General features: G+C 45.5%; 1 protein-coding gene across 1 annotated transcript in view; it reads left to right on the forward strand.

The window, feature by feature from the left end:
* Nucleotides 1–21389, forward strand: part of ALOX5AP (arachidonate 5-lipoxygenase activating protein) — a 30947-nt gene that overhangs the window by 8875 nt on the left and 683 nt on the right. The window contains exons 3-4 of the mRNA XM_079903398.1: nt 12747–12817; nt 16438–16519. Coding sequence (XP_079759524.1) covers nt 12747–12817; nt 16438–16519 — 153 coding nt within the window. The remainder of the gene's footprint in view (nt 1–12746; nt 12818–16437; nt 16520–21389) is intronic.

Here is a 21389-nt window from a genome sequence, read left to right on the forward strand (position 1 = left end):
GAATTTCTCGGTACCGGGTGAGAAGCTAAGTTTCCATCCTGCCGAAAATGAAGAAGAACAGGGGCAGGCCAGGCCGCCTGGTGCCCGCCATTTCCCCCCGGAGTGAACTAGCTCTGCGTCTCAGAAGACGCCTCGCTGACGCCTGGCCCCCGCTGCCAGCCTCCAGATGGCGTCCCTGACGTCCGAAGGCGCTAGAGGAGAGTGGTGGGTGATTGGTGCCTCCTGGGGGTCCCCACCGCATGGGTGCTGCCGCCCAGCTCCCAAACCCACGTGACTTTCCCACTTACCCACCCCCGAGAGAGGGCCAGAAGAGGGAGGGGAGGGGAGAGAGCTGTGGAGAGGTCAGAGCTTTGGGGGGGGAGGGGGGAGCGGAGGGGAATTTTCTGTAATTAAAAGGTGGCCCAGACACCACTGTGGTTCTGTTACAAAGACTGCTTCCTCCCTGACCCAGCTGGCAGCGCCCTGTGTGTGCCTGAGGTGGGTTGTGGAAGGTGCTGAAGAGCAACACAGAGGCTGCCGCCTGCTGGCGACGCCAGGAGCCCCCAGTCTGTGTGCCCCAGCCAGGAAGCTACCAGGAAGGGCCTTACCTGTTAGCCCGGTAGAAAGTCATCCCCAGTGATAGCTTCTCCAGGGGCGTCCAAAAGCACCAAAGAGGGGTACAAGCAGAGCTGTAGGGGTTTGAGAAGGAAAGAACATGTATCTTATGTTGCTATCTAAAAATAGGAAATTGAACTTTACTCAGTTTTAATATACAGATTGAGAGTAGAATGTGTATATAATTTGTACATAAATACACCCGTCATAGGGTTGCATGATCAAAACTCTTGGTTGATGGGGTGTGGGATCATACATGTTTAGAGACTGCATAAAGGGAAAAATAGCAGAAAGAATAAATGATGCTCGTGGATTGAAATGGCTGATGCATGTTTTTCAGCATAAAGTATGACTGTTGAGTGATACAGAGAGTTCAAGATTTGGGGGCTGTTGGTAAACAGACGTCCCAGCCAGGTGAGGCCTTCAGCTCAGACTCAGCCTCGGTTAATGGGCTGCTCTACCACCCATCTCCCTCGAGGGCAGAGCTGAGTCAGGGTTTGAGAGTTAGAAGGATCTCGACCTTGACTTCATGTGTCTAAGGCATAGGTCAAAGCCCTGCTCCCAGTTGATGAGCGCAGCCAGAGCCGTCAAAGTTTGATTTTTGGAGAAAAGTCTCAGTTAACTGACCTAAGATTCTTCTCCATGAGTGTGGGTGAGCACAGGTTGTGGAGAGAAGATGGGTCTCTGCGGATGTGTCATTTTCCAAAATGTGACCCGTAGATTACAAGTTCATGGGCTGTTAACAGGTGTTAAAGAAAAGAACAAGTTCTGTACAGCAAGACTTTTGAGAAACTTTAAAGTGCTAAGACACTGTGATTCTTGTTTCTACAAGAAGGGAAGGTCTTATTTAACTACAGACACCCCTCCTTTTTTTTTTTCTAGGGCATATCAAAGGTTTAGTGTTTCACAAGATGCATTTTGCTAAATGACACCCTGAGGTCCCTTCTCCCCCCACACTTCTCAGAATCCACTCTGGACCCACTTCCAAGTAGCAGGGACTTGTGAATGGTTTGAAGGTGGTACATCTACGTTGGTTCTATTCATTAGTATTGATACTATTACTGTTATTATTGATATTTACTTATTTACATATTTATTTAAAGTTCTATTGCAATATAGTTGATTTACAATGTTGTGTTAGTTTCAGGTGTAGAGCAAAGTGATTCAGTTATATATATATATGTATATATACACACACACACATATATTCTTATTTAGATTCTTTTCCATTATAGGTTATTGCAAGATATTGAGTATAGTTCCCTGTGCTATACAGTAGGTTCTTGTTGGTTATCTATATATAGTAGTGTGTATATTTTAATCCCAAACTCCTAATTTATCCCTCCCATATTTACTTATTTTAAATAAACCCAAATTAACTAGCAAAACATTAAGTGCTTCTATATCTCATTCCCAAAGGTGGAGAAAAATGAAAGGGAAAATTGCAATGAATCCTTTTCTCCATAAAAACACTGGCAGTGCGGTGCATCCAGTTGAACACAGCACAGTGAATTGTTGAGAGATCTGCTGAGTAGCTCGTAGTTAGACCTCAAGAAATGACAGACAAAGTGGGTTTGTCAGTTTTGTCCTGCAGAAAAAATGGCACAAAAGAATATTTGGAATAACAATAATTTGTCAGTAGGAAAGACATTTCCATTGGGGGTTATAAGAAGGAAGAGGTTGGAGGAATAATAGCCACCATTTATTGAATGCTTACTATGAGCCTGGCGCTGCTTTCTCTCATTTTATTCTCACAACAGCCAAGGAGGTATCCATAAATACTCATGTCTCCATTCACCTTCAATTGATGAGGAGACTGAAACTCAGTGAGGCTAGGAAGTGCACCCACAATCGCACAGACAGAAAGTGGCAGCCGGGAGACCTTCAAGACGCTGGAAGCGTAAGACGTGAACATCACCTTCCTCCCCACAAATACATCAGAAATACATCTACACATGGAACAACTCCTACAGAACACCTACTGAACGCTGGCAGAAGACCTCAGACCTCCCAAAAGGCAAGAAACTCCCCACGTACCTGGGTAGGGCAAAAGAAAAAAGAAAAAACAGAGACAAAAGAATAGGGACGGGACCGCACCAGTGGGAGGGAGCTGTGAAGGAGGAAAGGTTTCCACACACTAGAAGCCCCTTCGCGGGCGGAGACTGCGGGTGACGGAGGGGGAAAGCTTCGGAGCCGCAGAGGAGAGCACAGCAACAGGGGTGCAGAGGGCAAAGTGGAGAGATTCCCGCACAGAGGATCGGTGCCGACCGGCACTCACCAGCCCAAGAGGCTTGTCTGCTCACCCATCAGGGTGGGCGGGGCTGGGAGCTGAGGCTCAGGCTTCGGTCGGATCGCAGGGAGAGGACTGGGGTTGGCGGCGTAAACACAGCCTGAAGGGGGCTAGTGCGCCACGGCTAGCCGGGAGGGAGTCCGGGAAAAAGTCTGGACCTGCCTAAGAGGGAAGAGGCCACTGTTTTGGGGTGCGCGAGGAGAGGGGATTCAGAGCGCCTCTTAAACGAGCTCCAGAGACGGGCGCGAGCCGCGGCTATCAGCACAGACCCCAGAGGCGGGCATGAGATGCTAAGGATGCTGCTGCCGCCACCAAGAATCCTGTGTGCAAACACAGGTCACTCTCCACACCTCGCCTCCCGGGAGCCTGTGCAGCCCGCCACTGACAGGGTCCCGTGATCCAGGAACAACTTCCCCAGGAGAACGCATGGCGCACCTCAGGCTGGTGCAACCTCACGCTGGCCTCTGCCACCGCAGGCTCGCCCCGCATCCATACCCCTCCCTCCCTCCCCGCGGCCTGAGTGAGCCAGAGCCCCCAAATTAGCGGCGCCTTTAACCCCGTCCTGTCTGAGCGAAGAACAGATGCCCTCAGGTGACCTACATGCAGGGGCGGGGCCAAATCCAAAGCTGGACCACACGAGCTGTGCGAACAAAGAAGAGAAAGGGAAATCTCTCCCAGCAGCCTCGGGAGCAGCGGATTAAATCTCCACAATCAACTTGATGTACCTGCATCTGTGGAATACCTGAATAGACAATGAGTCATCCCAAATTGAGGAGATGACTTTGGGAGCAACGATATATATATATTTTTTTTCCTTTTTCTTTTTGTAAATGTGTGTGTGTATGCTTCTTTGTGTGGTTTTGTGTGTATAGCTTTGCTTTTACCATTTGTCCTAGGGTTCTGTCTGTCCATTTGTTGTCGGTTTTTTTGGTATAGATTTAGCACTTGTTATCATTGGTGGATTTTTTTTTTTTTGGTTTGATTGCTCTCTTCTTTCTTTTTTTTTTTCATTTTCTATTACTTTATAATTTAAAATTTTTAAAAATAATAATTTCTTATTTTTATTTTAATAACTTTATTTATTTTATTTTATTTTTTTCTTTCTTTCTTTCTTCCTTTTCTTCTGAGCTGTGTGGCTGACAGGGTCTTGGTGCTCTGGCCGGGTGTCAGGCCTGTGCCTCTGAGGTGGGAGAGCCAAGTGCAGGACATTGGTCCACCAGAGACCTCCCAGCTCCATGTAATATCAAACGGTGAAAGCTCTCCCAGAGATCAACATCTTAAGGCTAAGACCCAGCTCCACTTAATGACCAGCAAGCTACAGGGCTGGACACCCTATGCCAAACAACTAGCAACACAGAAACACAACCCCACCCATTAGCAGAGAGGCTGCCTAAAATCATAATAAGGTCACAGGCACCCCAAAACACACCACTGGATGCAGCCCTGCCCACCAGAAAGACAAGATCCAGCCTCATCCACCAGAACACAGTCACCAGTCCCCTCCACCAGGAAGCCTACACAACCCACTGAACCAACCTTAGCCACTGGGGACAGACACCAAAAACAACAGGAACTACAAACCTGGAGACTGCGAAGAGAAGACCCTAAACACAGTAAGTTAAGCAAAATGAGAAGACAGAGAAACACACAGATGAAGGAGCAAGGAAAAAACCCACCAGACCAAACAAATGAAGAGGAAATAGGCAGTCTACCTGAAAAAGAATTCAGAGTAATGATAGTAAACATGATCCAAAATCTTGGAAATAGAATGGAGAAAATACAAGAAACGTTTAACAAGGACCAAGAAGAACTAAAGAGCAAACAAACAATGATGAACAACACAATAAATGAAATTTGAAATTCTCTAGAAGGAATCAATAGCAGAATAACTGAGGCAGAAGAACAGATAAGTGAGCTGGAAGATAAAATCGTGGAAATAACTATCACAGAGCAGAATAAAGAAAAAAGAATGAAAAGAATTGAGGACAGTCTCAGAGACCTCTGGGACAACATTAAACACACCAACATTCGAATTATAGGGCTCTCAGAAGAAGAATAGAAAAAGAAAGAGACTGAGAAAATATTTGAAGAGATTATAGCTGAAAACTTCCCTAATATGGGAAAGGAAATAGTCAAGTCCAGGAAGCACAGAGAGTCCCATACAGGATAAATCCAAGGAGAAACACACCAAGACACATATTAGTCAACCCATCAAAAATTAAATAAAAGAAAAACTATTAAAAGCAGCAAGGAAAAAACAACAAATAACATACAAGGGAATCCCTATAAGGTTAACAGCTGATCTTTCAGCAGAAACTCTGCAAGTGAGAAGAGAGTGGCAGGACATATTTAAAGTGATGAAAGGGAAAAACCTACATCCAAGGTTACTCTACCCAGCAAGGATCTCATTCAGATTCGATGGAGAAATTAAAACTTTACAGACAAGCAAAAGCTAAGAGAATTCAGCACCACCAAACCAGCTTTACAACAAATGCTAAAGGAACTTCTCTATGCAGGAAACACAAGAGAAGGAAAAGATGTACAATAACAAACCCAAAACAATTAAGAAAATGGTAATAGGATCATACATATCGATAATTACCTTAAATGTAAATGGATTAAATGCTCCAACTAAAAGACATAGACTGGCTGAATGGATACAAAAACAAGACCTGTACATATGCTGTCTACCAGAGATCCACTTCAGACCTAGAGACACATACAGACTGAAAGTGAGGGGATGGAAAAAGATATTCCATGCAAATGGAAATCAAAAGAAAGCTGGAGTAGCAATTCTCATATCAGACAAAATAGACTTTAAAATAAAGACTATTACAAGAGACAAAGAAAGACACTACATAATGAACAAGGGATCAATCCAAGAAGATGATATAACAATTCTAAATATTTATGCAGCCAACATAGGAGCACCTCAATACATAAGGCAAATGCTAACAGCCATAAAAGGGGAAATCGACAGTAACACAATCATAGTAGGGGAATTTAATACCCCACTTTCACCAATGGACACATCATCCAAAATGAAAATAAACAAGGAAACACAAGCTTTAAATGACACATTAAACCAGATGGACTTAATTCATATTTATAGGACATTCCATGCAAACAACAGAATACACTTTCTTCTCAAGTGCTCAAGGGACATTCTCCAGGATAGATCATATCTTCGGTCACAAATCAAGTCTTGGTAAATTTAAGAAAATTGAAATTGTATCAAGTATCTTTTCCAACCACATGCTATGAGACTAGATATAAATTACAGGAAAACAATCTGTAAAAAATGCAAACACATGGAGGCTAAACAATACACTACTTAATAACCAAGGGATCACTGAAGAAATCAAAGAGGAAATCAAAAAATACCTAGAAACAAATGACAATGAAAACACAGTGACCCAAAACCTATGGGATGCAGCAAAAGCAGTTCTAAGAGGGAAGTTTATAGCAATCCTACCTCAAGAAACAAGAAACGTCTCAAATATACAGCCTAACCTTACACCTAAAGCAATTAGAGAAAGAACAAAAAACCTCTGAAGTTAGCAGAAGGAAAGAAATCATAAAAGATCAGATCAGAAATAAATGAAAAAGAAATGAAGGAAACAGTGGCAAAGATCAATAAAACTAAAAGCTGTTTCTTTGAGAAGATAAAAAAAATTGATAAACCATTAGCTAGACTCATCAAGAAAAAAAAGAAGACTCAAATCAATCGAATTAGAAATGAAAAAGACAAAGTAACAACTGACACTGCAGAAACACAAAGGATAATGAGAGATTACTACAAGCAAGTATAGGCCAATAAAATGGACAACCTGGAAGAAATGGACAGATTCTTAGAAAAGCACAACCTTCTGAGACTGAACCAGGAAGAAGTAGAATATATAAACAGACCAATCACAAGCACTGAAATTGAGACTGTGATTAAAAATCTTCCAACAAACAAAAGCCCAGGACCAGATGGCTTCACAGGTGAATTCTATCAAACATTTAGAGAAGAGCTAACACCTATCCTTCTCAAACTCTTCCAAAATATAGCAGAGGGAGGAACACTCCCAAATTCATTCTACGAAGCCACCATCACCCCCTGATACAACCAGACAAAGATGTCACAAAGAAAGAAGACTACAGGCCAGTGTCACTGATGAACATAGATGCAAAAATCCTCAACAAAGTACTAGCAAACAGAATCCAACAGCACATTAAAAGGATCATACACCATGATCAAGTGGGGTTTATCCCAGGAATGCAAGGATTCTTCAATATATGCAAATCAATGTGATAAACCATATTAGCAAGTTGACGGAGAAAAACCGTATGATCATCTCAATAGATGCAGAAAAAGGTTTTTACAAAATTCAACACCCGTTTATGATAAAAACTCTCCAGAAAGTAGGCATAGAGGGAACTTATCTCAACATAATAAAGGCCATATATGACAAACCCACAGCCAACATCATTCTCAGTGGTGAAAAACTGAAACCATTTCCACTAAGATCAGGAACAAGACAAGGTTGCCCACTCTCAGCAGTATTATTCGACATAGTTTTGGAAGTTTTAGCCACAGCAATGAGAGACGAAAAAGAAATAAAGGAATCTAAATCAGCAAAGAAGCAAACTGTCACTGTTTGCAGATGACATGATACTATACATAGAGAATCCTAAAGATGCTACCAGAAAACTACTAGAGCTAATCAATGAATTTGGTAAAGTAGCAGGATACAGAATTAATGCACAGAAATCTCTTGCATTCCTATACACTAATGATGAAAAATCTGAACAAGAAATTAAGGAAATGCTCCCATTTACCATTGCAACAAAAAGAATAAAATACCTAGGAATAAACCTATCTAAGGAGACAAAAGACCTGTATGCAGAAAACTATAAGATACTGATGAAAGAAATTAAAGACAATACAAACAGATGGAGAGATATACATGTTCTTGGATTGGAAGAATCAACATTGTGAAAATGACTCTACTACCCAAAGCAATCTACAGATTCAATGCAATCCCTATCAAACTACCAATGGCATTTTTCACAGAACTAGAACAAAAAATTTCACAATTTGTATGGAAACACAAAAGACCGTGAATAGCCAAAGCAATCTTGAGAAAGAAAAATGGAGCTGGTAGAATCAGGCTCCCAGACTTCAGACTATACTACAAAGCTACAGTAATTAAGATAGTATGGTACTGGCACAAAAACAGAAATATAGATCAATGGAACAGGATAGAGAGCCCAGAGATAAACCCACACACATATGGTAACCTTATTTTTGATAAAGGAGGCAAGAATATACAATGGAGAAAAGACAGCCTCTTCAATAAGTGGTGCTGGGAAAACTGGACAGCTACACGTAAAAGAATGAAATTAGAACACTCCCTAACACCATACACAAAAATAAACTCAAAATGGATTAAAGACCTAAATGTAAGGCCAGACACTATAAAACTCTAAGGGGAAAACATAAGCAGAACACTCTGACATAAATCACAGCAAGATCCTTTTTGACCCAGCTCCTAGAGAAGTGGAAATAAAAACTAAAATAAACAAATGGGACCTCATGAAACTTCAAAGCTTTTGCACAGCAAAGGAAACCATAAACAAGATGAAAAGACAGCCCTCAGAATGGGAGAAAATATTTGCCTATATTTTGAAGCAACCGACAAAGGATTAATCTCCAAAATTTACAAGCAGCCCATGCAGCTGAATATCAAAAAAACAAACAACCCAATCCAAAAATGGGCAGAAGACCTAAATAGACATTTCTCCAAAGAAGATATACAGATTGCCAACAAGCACATGATAGAATGCTCAGCATCACTAACCATTAGGGAAATGCAGATCAAAACTACAGTGAGGTATCACCTCACACCAGTCAGAATGGCCATCATCAAAAAATCTAGAAACAATAAATGCTGGAGAGGGTGTGGAGAAGAGGGAACACTCTTGCATTGTTGGTGGGAACGTAAATTGATACAGCCACTATGGAGAACAGTATGGAGCTTCCTTAAAGTACTAAAAATAGAACTACCATACGACACAGGCATCCCACTACTGGGCATATGCCCTGAGAACACGATAATTCAAAAAGAGTCATGTACCACAATGTTCATTGCAGCTCTATTTACAATAGCCAGGACGTGGAAGCAACCTAAGTGTCCATCAACAGATGAATGGATAAAGAAGATGTGGCACATATAACAGTGGAATATTACTCAGCCATAAACAAAACGAAATTGAGTTATTTTTTAGTGAGGTGGATGGACCTAGAGTCTGTCATACAGAGTGAAGTAAGTCAGAAAGAGAAAAACAAATACTGTATGCTAACACATATACATGGAATCTAAAAAAAGAAAAATGGTTCTGAAGAACCTAGGGGCAGGACAGGAATAAAGCTGCAGACACAGAGAATGGACTTGAGGACATGGGGAGTGGGAAGGGTAAGCTGGGACGAAGTGAGAGAGTGGCATGGGCATATATGCACTACCAAATGTAAAATGGATAGCTAGTGGGAAGCTGCTGCATAGGACAGGGAGATCAGCTCGGTGCTTTGTGACCACCTAGAGGGGTGGTATAGGGAGGGTGGGAGGGAGATGCAAGAGGGAGGGGATATGGGGATATATGTATATGTATAGCTGATTCACTTTGTTATAAAGCAGAAACTAACACACCATTGTAAAGCAATTATACTCTAATAAAGATGTTAAAAAAAGAAGATTAAAGGTGGTAAAGACAATATAAAATTAAACATTTTAATACTGAAAAAAAAAAAGTGGCAGCCCCGAGTGGGACCCAGGCTTTGTGACTTTAGGGACCACATGAGTGACCTCTAAGGTCTCTAAAGGCAGCTGTATCACTGACCAAAGGACAAAAGCTGCTTGAGTTCAGTGCTGCAGCAGCCCTCTGGCGAGGAGGGGCGTGTGTGCACGCAGCTGTGGATGGAAGATGTGTCAGAGGTCCTGCATGGGGAGAGCGACAGGCTTGAGCCAGAGTGGGGGTTAGGTTTCTGGGCGTATTCTGGAAATTCAGAGAAGAGCCCATTTTCTTAGAGTTAGGAGAATTTCGTTCAATTCCAGGCAGACTGTGTTGTACCAGGGCCCATGGTGACTTGATATAAGAGGCAGGAATGATTGAATGGCTGATCTAATGCCACGTCACTAGACACTTCTCTCTGTGAGCACATCCCTTGGACAATGAAGAATTTTTTAAAATTTTGCATCACCCAGACAAAATCACAACTTCAAAACAAAGAAAACAGAAGCATGAGAATGAGAGGAAGCCGGGGAGAGCTTTGATATTAATAGATTTTCAAACTGTTGGAGCATCAGGTATTAGATCCCATCAGACATGGAACATTATTCAACTAAATAAAAGGGAATGTTCTCTCTAGTTTTCTGGAACTGGGAGATGGATCTTCTCTCAGTCCCGAGGCTGCAGTTTTGTGTCTCTAATGAGGTGTAAGAATAGATGTGATGCAGTTGCTTAGCGGCTGCTACAGTTATCACTTTGGGGCTTGTTTACTCACTAGGTGCTTCACCGCAAATGGCAGATTTGTAAGGGACTCCCGCCCTTTGGAGTTCTTACTGTGTCCATAGATCAATGGAAATCCTGGGTATCCAGAGCCCCCAGCAGTGTCATCAGGGCTCTTCTGGCTCTCCTGTGTCTGTCCAGGACAGGGTACATTGGTTTCTTCCTTTTTCCATTTGTTGACTTCTCCAGTAAAGGATTTTTTGACCCTCAGAAAGATCTGAAGGCCCCCGTGACCCAACCTCTGGGTTCTCTGCAGGGGACAGACCAAAGGCTGGTCATTCCAGGGTTCTCAGTGGTACCAGCTGAATCGTGAGATCCTATTGGTTTGAACGAGGCTTCAAGGCTGATTTTTAGGAGGAACTCTATGAGAACCAGATCAGGAAGGATCCAGATGAAGAATCCAAGGAAGGAATTTGGATAAAAGGCCAAATGTAATTTGAAAATTGCATCTATACAGTTCGAATTACCTTAGACCAGTGGTTCTCAAACTTGAGTATGTATCAGAATCACCTGGGGGGCTGTTAAAACTCTTGCTGGGCCCGCCCTCAGCGTTTTTAATTCCTTAGGTCCAAGGAAGGCATTAACATTTGCATTTTCAACAAGTTCCTTGGTGATTCTGATGTGACCCCTGGTCCAGGGGCCACACCTTGAGAACCAGTACATTAGACCATGGACTCTTAGAGCTTAAGTGGATCTCAGTTACTCTGTATTAGTCTCTTAGTTTAACTGGTAAGGAAACTAAGTCCAGAGAGATTGCTTTGCCAGTGACAAACAGCAGGTTAATGTCAGGTGGGGGACGCAATCCTAGTCACCAAATCCTCCCTGCTCTATTGCATTGCTCTCCTCTTTTGAGTCTTCTTGTGTGTGTTTCCAGGGATGTGCATGTTGATTGTTCTGATCTAGGCTGTAAACTCGAGAACACTTGCTGTTTGCTTTAGTGCAGGCATCCCTCTTTTTATTGTGCTTCACAGACACTGCGGGGATTTTTGTTTTTGTTTTTTTTACAAATTGAAGGTTTGCAGCAGCCCTGAATTGTCGGATGATGGTTAGCATTTTTTAGCAATAACGTATTTTTAAATTAAGTGATGTACCTTGTTTTTTAGACATAATGCTATTGCACATACAGTGGACTACAGTATAGCATAAACATCACTTTTATGTGTACTGGGAAACAAAAACATTCCTGTGAGTTGCTTTATCTGGTATTTGCTTCATCGTGGTGGTGCGGAACTGAAGCCACGCTATTTCTGAGGTGTGCTTGTAGAGTCGAAGAGGTAACACACCTGGTTTTAGAGTACTGACCAGGCTGTGAATCCTGGCTTTGCTACTCTGTAGCTGGGTGACCCTGGGCAAGTTATTCAACTTCTCCAAGATTCAGTTTCTCATCTGAAACATGAGACTAATTGTGGTAGGTCGAATAATGACCTCCAAAGGTGTTCACATCCTAATCTCGGGAACATGTGAATGGGTTATGTTACGTGGCAAGGAGGAATCAAGGTTGCTAACCAGCTGAATTTAAGTTCAATTTAAGAGATGATTCTGGATTATCTGGGTGGGACCCAACGTAATCACAAGGATCCTTCAAATGTGGAAGAAGGAGGCAGAAGAGTTGGTGTCGCAAAGAAGACATGATCAGACATTGCTGGTTTTGAGGTTGGAAGGGTCCACAAGCCAAGGAATGCAGGCGATCTCTAGAAGCTGGGAAAAGCAAGGAGACAGAAGCGATGCATCTCCAGAAGGAATGCAGCCATGTGGACACCTTCATTTTGGCCCAACGAGACCGATTTCAGACTTCTGACCTCCAGATAATCAATTTGTCTTGTTTTAAGCCACTGAGCTTGTGGCTAGTTGTCCCAGCAGCCCCAGGAAACGCATGCAGTCACCATGTGTGCTCACAGGATTGCTTGAGTTTAAAGGAGACCAAGGGTGTAAGACACCAGCACGGGCGTGAGGACTGAGCCCTGCACAAGGCCATTGCTCCAGCAACCTGCTGTCCGCAGCGCTCACTTTTCGATTCCAAGAAGCGCTTTGGCGTAACCGGGAACAGGAATCCTGCCAAGGCGAAACCATGAAGAAAGTGGGTCTCCGAGCGGCTCCACCGAGGAAGGGAGTGGATGGTTTCCGAACCCGTGTCCGCTTTACACACACCGCTGTCTGTTTCTGACGTCTTATCAGGTAAAGGTCAGTGGAATTATCAATGGGGTTTGTGCTGTGCGCGACAGTGATGATTAATTCGGGGTTTCGGGTAATTTTCAGACTGCGCTGCAGTAGCGTGTCTTCTGACGGTTCCCCTTGTGTGTTTATCCTACAGCCAGAACTGTGTGGATGCGTACCCCACCTTCCTCGTCACGCTCTGGAGCGCCGGGCTTCTCTGCAGCCAAGGTAACCCAGGCTTCTCCTGCGTGTTCTCTTTCTGAAACGTGATGCATCACCAGGAGCTTCGAGGGCAGGCTTTTTGCTGAAAAGGCTTCGCCTGCCCTCCAGCTCCAATCCATGAAGCCCTGGAGAGGCGAGACCCTCCGGAGGCTGTGTTTCAGCGGGCGGGGCGCCCGCGCGGAGCCCTGCGGTAATGCATCGCTAATGCTGGCCCCCTGGTGGCTGGTGGAGAGTGGCTGCGCTGACAAGGGTGGTTTATGGCTAAATGTGACTCAGAATCCTTAAGCCGTGTTAGCTCAGATGCAAGGGCATTCTAAATGAGAGCGCCCGAGGGGTCTATTCTGGGCCAGCTGTCACTTGGCTGTCCTGCCAGTCGGCTTCTGCATGGTGATCCTTCTTCGGTCCTGGTCTCCAGCCTCCCCGGTTCTTAGCAGCCCACCGTCTTGACTTCAGCACGTTGACCCCCAGAGTTGATTTAAAATTAAGTGGAAACCTGAGTGGTGGTTTTTTTTTTTTTTCTTTTTGGCCGTGCCACGCGGCATGTGGGCTCTAGTTCCCAGACCAGGGATCGAACCCGCGCCCCCTTCATTGGAAGCACAGAGTCTTCCACTGGACCGCCAGGGAAGTCCCTGTGTGGTATTTTTGGTCCCCTTTGGAGACTGGCCCTGTGTCTGGTGAAGGCTCGGCATGACCTGGCCGGCTTCCATGCTGTGGCCCAGCAGTGCATGACAAAAGGCCACTAGCGTCCTCTGATAAATGATTTCATCCTTATTGCCTTCACTCATTCTATAAAGTAGGTAAAGTAGATATTGTTTCCCCCTGTTACCTTTGAGGACCCTCAGGGACATAAAGTGACTTTATGACAGGTTCAGGGACATAAAGTGACTTTTTCAAGGTTGCTTAGCTGGTGAATAACAGAGCCAGGATGGGAGCCCAGGTCTTTCAGGCTAAATCCTGGATTTTTCACAAGTATCCTCTTACTTTATTTATTTCCATAAAAATATACATTGAACACCTACTATGTGCCAAGCCCTGTCCCTGGATACACAGCGATAAATAAAACAGAGATGGTGGTGAAGCACACAGCAGTTGGCGAGATGGACCATAGAAAATAAATGAATGGATAAATTTTTGCCAAGAGTGAGACATGCCATGAAGGAAAAGAATAAGGTGCAGTGAGAGAGAAGAGAGGTGAGGGATGGTAGCAGAAACCACTTCAGGAATATCATGTGCGCTGTAAGGCTGTCAGTAAGCTCACTCTTTATTTCCCACTTTCTGTCCTCAGTTAAATAAGAAACATGTCTGGCATCACTTGAAAAGTCAAGTCAAACTACACTTAGAGTAGGAGAGATGCTTCCTTTTATGTCTTAGACGATACTTGATACAGGTGAATCTGGAGTTGTTCTGGTTAGTTAAATACAAAGGGAGTTGGAAGGGGTTTCAGGGTGCTGGAAATATGCATTTTCTGCCAAAGCAAGTGTTGGCATTGCTGGGAGACAGAAGTGTCAGTCACCCCTGTTCAATAATCATCACTTCCTATGAATATGGTAGATTGTAGAATTTTTTAGGTGAAAGGAGCCCCAGCCCAAACCCATCACTTTACAGAGCAGGAACCCAAACCCCAGGGGAACTTGCTCAAACCTGAGAATTTTAGACCCTGGATTTGAATCCACGACACCTCTCCTGGTGTTCCAAGCAGCCCAGGTCCACACCAGAGGTGGGCGCCGTTCCCTGCATATGGGCAAGGAGTTCAGCCACTTTGCACCCTGGTTTCTTTTAGGTTATATTCACCTTAGCTCCCAGTGAAAGAGAGATGGGTCGGTGAGTTAGAGCAGAGCGACCCGGAAGGGACCAACCAGGAAAGACTTTGTCCAAGGCAAATTGTGAATTGTGACAATTTTGTGACCTTCAGAGAGGAGAGGATCGGAGACCAGAGTACCCGGTATGCCTCGGGCAGTACGTGACGCATAAAAAGTGCTCGGTTAATGCACTTAATTTGGTATTTGAATAACGCTGGGGGGTTTTCACAGAGCTTTTATACCCATACTTCTGTTTCACCTGCATATTAATTCCTGATAGGTAGGAAAGCTGTAATCAGCCCTTTGTCCAGATGTGGAATGAGTTAAGCATTAGCTCCAGATCGTAATAGTCCTGGTGGGGCTGGGTTTCCTAACTCTCAGCTCCAAGCGTTCAGGACTCCATGGGGTTACTTGGCTGGAATGCAAAGGGCATTTCTTTCCCCAGAGATCTTTCCTGAACTGTAGCAATTGTTCAGAAAAGGTTGCACGTTGCAATTCCTGGAGGCCCACAGGTGAAGGGCGTACTTTGAAGAGAACCAGCTTCAGAGCAGGGCTCTGGGTTCAAGTCCAGCTCTCCTCCCAAACACACACACACACACACACACACACACACACACACACACACACACACACACTTACAAGCTGACAGTCTTACACAAGCCCCTTGGCCAATGGAGCCCATGTTTCCACATCTGGAAATAGAAAAGATGGTATCAATCATGTGAAAAGGATTCAAATTAGATGAAGGGTTTGAAAAGACTTTGTAAACTACACCGTGATGCCAATACAGGGTAACATGACTATTATTCTTATTATTTTTATGTGAACATAATTTTTTATTTCTCTGAGATAAATGCCCAAGTGTACAGTTGCTGTACCATATGGTAATTCCATGTTTAGTTTTGTAGGAAATTCTTGAAGTCTTTACCAGACTGTAACATTTCACATTCCCACCAGCAATATGTAGCCTCATCAGTGTTTGGTGTCATCGTTATTTTTTGTTAGCCATTCTGATAGGTGTGTAGTGATGTCTCATTATCGTTTTAATTTGTGCTTCCTTATAATGTCTAATGAGAGTAATCTTCATGTGCTTTTTTTTTTTTTTTTGCCATTTGTACATCCCCTTTGCTGAAATACCTTTCATGTCTTTTGTTAAATTTCTAACTAGATTGTTTTGTTTTATTTTTTCTGTTGAGTTTTTTTTTTAACATCTTTATTGGAGTATAATTGCTTTACAATGATGTGTTAGTTTCTGCTTTATAACAAAGTGAATCAGCTATACATATACATACATCCCCATGTCCCCTCCCTCTTGCGTCTCCCTCCCACCCTCCCTATCCCACCCCTCTAGGTGGTCACAAAGCACTGAACTGATGTCCCGGTGCTATGCGGCTGCTTCCCACTAGCTATCTATTTTACATTTGGTAGTGTATATATGTCCATGCCACTCTCTCACTTCGTCCCAGCTTACCCTTCCCCCTCCCCATGTCCTCAAGTCCATTCTCTACATCTGCATCTTTATTCCTGTCCTGCCCCTAGGTTCTTCAGAACCTTTTTTTTTTATTCCATATACACGTGTTAGCATGCGGTATTTGTTTTTCTGTTTCTGACTTACTTCGCAACATGACTATTATTAAAGATCTCAGGTTTCTTCCAGCTGCAGGCTCTTTGCTGAACTTCACATCGGCCCCAACTGGCAGAAGCTGAGGCCTCTGCTCAGTTTCGTGACCAACATTGATTGCATAATGACTGTATTAATACTGGGTTAACTTAGCATGCTTTGGTGTCAGCGACGCTAACGCAAGGTGTTTTCCTTTCTCCACTTAGTTCCTGCGGCTTTTGCTGGACTGATGTACCTGGTTGTGAGGCAAAAGTACTTTGTTGGCTACCTGGGGGAGAGAACGCAGAGGTAGGCCATTGGGACTGTTTAAGAACCGTGCAGGGAGTCGTACTTTTCCAGCTGGAAGAGTGGTCATTCACAACAGTATTCCGTCTACCATTTAAGGCCCTGTGGGACCACTCAGGGTGGGAGGGCGGAGGCCGACTAGGACCCCTCGTCCTTTTCTCCTTGAGCTTTGCTGGTTCTGAAATACAGCTGGGGCCCTCGACTAGTTTTCCCATTTAAAAATTCCCCCACACGGTGCTGGGCTCACAAAGGATGCTTTAATGCATTCTTTGCAACCCCACACCCTCTACTCCCACCCTGCAGAGTCTGGGGCTTGAATGACGGTCTCTGTCTGGCTTCCCAAAGCCTCCAGTGAGTGAAACATTTCATTGTTTGCCTAGAGAAACGAGAACTAAAGCTTGCACCTTGTGATGAGTTCCCTTGAGTAACAGATCATCCGGGGACCAGCGGAAAGAATGTTGAGAAAGTAAGATGCACTAGCAGGCATCAGACGGAGCCAGTGGATAGAGTCACCACTGCGCTGCTTACAGATGTCGCCCAAAGCGGCAATTGTACTTTCCCTAGACCTGGGTTGGGAAGGCTGGATTTTAGTAAAATAAATGATAATGCTTGAAGAAGAAATGTTTGAGTTACAATTTCCACCAGTTCCTGAGCGATCAGAATTCCTGATGGGCTCTGAAGGCTGGGAAGATGCTCTGGGAGCTCCGCCCACACGCTGACCCCAGCCTCCCGCTCCATGTCTCTCCCTTGTCTGGCTTCACTTCTCTCTGTCTCTCACAATAGCGCCCCCTCTAGTGGATAAGGGACTCTCCGTTCAGGGAGCCTCCTTCAGCGGGGACAAAGGCAGTGCCATCCCAGAAGGTCACCAGGTGAAAGCACTGCTTCTGGGGAACCCGGGGGCCTGCGAAGCTGAGTGATTTCCGGTGGTTGGATGGTCAGCTGCGGCCGGAGAGGAATGGTGGTACCCCCAGCAAGTCTCCTCCAAGCTCACCTCCCCCTCATTCCTCTCTAGCGGCGTTTTTGTTTATCCTCTAAAACCACAACTCCATTACCTCGCACATCCTTGTCAACGCTGTCCTCAGTGATATTCTTTATTCTTCTTTATCCTGGAAAACCGCTATTCTGCCTTTCCCCAGAGGTTTACCTGTTGTCCAGAGTCGAAGGGGGCAGAGTAACTATCAATGAAATGAGGGGTTCTGCTCTCCCAGCTGGCTCCCCCCGAAGCCCCGTCTTCCTCCCCCAAAGTCCCAGGAATTCAGCCCAGTCACTGGTCTCCTCTTTATCCGTCACCACTTGCCTGAGATCTTAAAGTTGCTTTAATTTTTAATCTTTTTGGCCACGCCACGTGGCTTGCGGGATCTTAGTTCCCCGACCAGGGATTGAACCCGGGGCCACGGCAGTGAAAGCACGGAGCCCTAACCACTGGACCACCAGGGAATTCCCTTAAAGTTGCTTTAATTCCAAGACACTCTGTGGGACATGACAAAATATGTCCGCTTACCCACAGGCTCTTTTCATTTCCAAGGTAGTCACTACTAGGGAATGAACAAGAATACACAACAGGACAATAGACTTAAAAATGGACGCGTCTCTGGACCTCATTGAAATGAGGCCCGTGCTCTTAAATCCCTCCCTGGTGTCCCCCATCAGGTGGTGGGAAGAAGATCCCATCGCCCCTTAGCCCACTGTCTGTGCCAGTGCTGGACCCTTCTCACCGCCCCTGCACATGCGTTACTAGCCATCATCGTGCTCCTTCCCGCCGAGACCTAGCACGGCCTCACAATACTTTCTCAACACAGTGTTCTGGGCAGTTGTCATCAGCAGAAACGATACACACTAGATGAAGTGTCTGATCCTAATTTAGACCAAAATATAGCCTGAGGGCCTCTGTGGTCATGTCAAGGGGATTTTTTTTTTTTTTTTTTTGCTGTACCGTGGGACATGCGGGATCTTAGTTTCCCGACCAGCGATCGAACCCATGCCCCCTGCATTGGGAGCGCAGAGTCTTAACCGCTGGGCTGCCAGGGAAGTCCCCAGGTCAAGGGGATTTTTAATTCTGCCTTCTAGAAACTACTTGCTAATCCCTCTTCTGCTGTAGACTCCTCTCCTTCCCCCGTCCTTCTGTCCCTGGGCTGTGTCACCCTTGGACTCTGCAGATGCCTTAATACCCTCCAGACCTGCTTTAGTTCTTGGCCTCACCAGCGCATGGAGGCTACTGCTCAGTGAGATCCTTCCCCAGAACCTTCTCCCTTGGGCTCTAGATCATCTTTTGGCTCTGACCCCTGCAGAAGTTCCAGTGTCATTTTTGGTCCAGTGGGTGGGTAAGTCACTCCTCGCCTTCCGGCTTCAGGCTGCCCTGCAAGAATTTTACATCTGTCTCCTTTACTCCTCCTAGAAGTTATGGCTCTTATTCTCAGTCCTTCTCCTTACACGGTGACCCCTTTCTCCCTGTCCTGATGAGGTAGCATCCTTAATGACACTGCAGTGTAGGGTGAATTTTAGTTTCTTCCTCTTTCCTTCTGAGCTACTATCTGGGCCCAAACTCAATGGCAGTTGGCCTGATGTTACAAGACTACCTGCCTTTTACCACCTGCCTGGCATCTAGGCTGCTCTGTCTGCTTGTCCCTCAGAGCCCTGTTCCCTGGTGGAGCTCCCACTAAGTTTCTCTTTGCAATTTGAAGTTCTCAGCTCAGAGCTGGTTGGGCAAAGATTGGCTGCGACTCGAGGCCTGTGAGTTCGGGTTACCCAAGCCCACCTTCTCCTCATTGCCTACGCCCCCCTCGTTCACTCAGCATCATTCAGGACCTTTACTGACCACCTGCTCTGAGCAGGTACTGTGTCAGTTGTGAGGTGATAACAGTAAGCATGGCAGAGACCTGGGAATCTCCCAGAGTCAGGGGCACCGTGCAAGACCCCAAATATTGAGCTTACAGAAATGATAATGGACACAGTTTTCAAAAGCCCATCTCCAAGCTTGAGACTTAAAAATGCAGTGAATGAAGGGCTGGACGGGGGCCCCCCCCTTCACACGTAGCCCTGCACGTGACAGCGTGCTGAGTTCTTGTCTGGGAAGAGTTAAAGCACCATAGACCCATCTCCTTAGGGGAGATATGCCTCGAATCCTTAGAAACTTCCTACCCAAATCAAGAACACCACTGTTTCATCAGGAGGTACTCCCGTTTCATCCTTCGCCACAGATTTATCTTGGGCAGGTTCTGAAATAGCTTCACAAATCACTTTTCCTTGTTTCTGTAATGAGCATATGGTGGCCTCATTCGTGTGAGAAATCTGAGTCACAATAGTTGACTTTTAACAATTTAATTTCTCTGAAGCCTCTGTTCTCTGGCTGAAAAATAGACTCGTTTGCTTTATGTTCAGTTCCTTATCAGCATTAGCAGGTAATTCTCTGTATTTGTCTTTGAGGACCGCCATAACACAGTGCCACAGACTGGGGGGCTTAAACAACAGATACGCGTTTTCTCACAGTTCTGGAGGCTGGAAGTCCAAGACGAAGATGTCGGGGGCGTTGGTTTCCTCTGAGGCTTCTCTCCTTGGCTTGCAGACGGCCGTCTTCTCCCTTTGTCCTCAGTGGTCTTCCCTCTGTGCATGTCTGTGTCTTCACCTCTTTTTATAAGAACACAGTTATGGTGAGTTAGGGTCCACCCCAGTGACCTCGTTTGACCTTAATTACCTCTCTTTAAAGACCCTCTTTCTAAATAGTCATTCTGCGGTCTGACGTGAATGCGGGAGATACAATTCAGCTCGCTTTTCTTTTGGGACCAAACTTTTTTTCCCCAACAAAGAGCTAGAATGTGTCCCTTCCTGAGCAGGACCGTGAACAGGAAACCAAAGACAGAGGAACACAGCCGGCTAAAAAGGAGCAGGGTGCTGGCAGCGGGCAGTGCCTCCCAGACTTTACTGGGCCCGGGAGTCACAGAGGGAGCTCGTCAGTGGCGCAGGTTCTGACCCAGTGGATCTGGGGAGGGACCTGGGATTCTGCATTTCCAACAGGTGTCTGTGCTGCTGGTGCACGGGACACTGTGGGCAGCGAGGACGTTCATGCTCAACCGTGGAATGATTTTCAAATTCTCGACACAGGAATATTAGGAGATGCATTATGAACCTTTGGGGTCCCTTTCAAAATGATAAAATTTCTAACGTCGAGCCTGTGGATGCCACATTCTGCTCTCTGATTGTAGCAAACGAGGGCCAAGCAGCATTAAGGCGTCTGTTTAGCTGAGCTGGCTGATCTCGGGGAGCACTCCTGATTGCCACAGGGGCCCCTCGCCGGGGTCTTTACTAACAGCCTTAGAGACTCACTTGGCCGGACTTTCTACATGTGCCGGTGCTGCACAGATGGACCAGCCACAGCCGTCACAGGAGGATGCTGCAGGGGAGAGAGGAAGCCAGGGCAGCCCCTATGCACAGCTAGGTGGTCACATGTCACTGGGGAGACGCCTCCTGACCCCAGCTGATGCTCTGTCCAAGCGGCTTAGGATTTTGAGCCTCTGAGAGAAGGCGAGGAAACGTCTCCCTCCCCTGATTCACTTCAATTGTAAGGGCCTGCCTTCCAGTGCTGGGGGTTGGCCCTCATTAGAGCGAACGTGAGTTATTCCCAGGCAGCTCAGGAGACGAGATGGAGCCCTCGGATGCCAACGCACCGCCTAGATGCCACCAGGCTGCTTGGCTCATTGAAACCATCTTCTCACACAGAGGCCCTGAAAGCCCTGCGTGCCACACGCTGGCCAGCACAGCTCCTACAGGCGCTCCTGGAGAGGGTCTCAGGCAGCCCATGGGTTCCTAGTCCCCGGTCACAACCCCGCTGACCAGCAGAAGCCACCACCCTCACGCCGTCCAGGAGCTGGCGTGCCGA

Source organism: Stenella coeruleoalba (assembly GCF_951394435.1).
Source record: "Stenella coeruleoalba genome assembly, chromosome: 18".
Taxonomy (NCBI): Eukaryota; Metazoa; Chordata; class Mammalia; order Artiodactyla; family Delphinidae; genus Stenella; species Stenella coeruleoalba.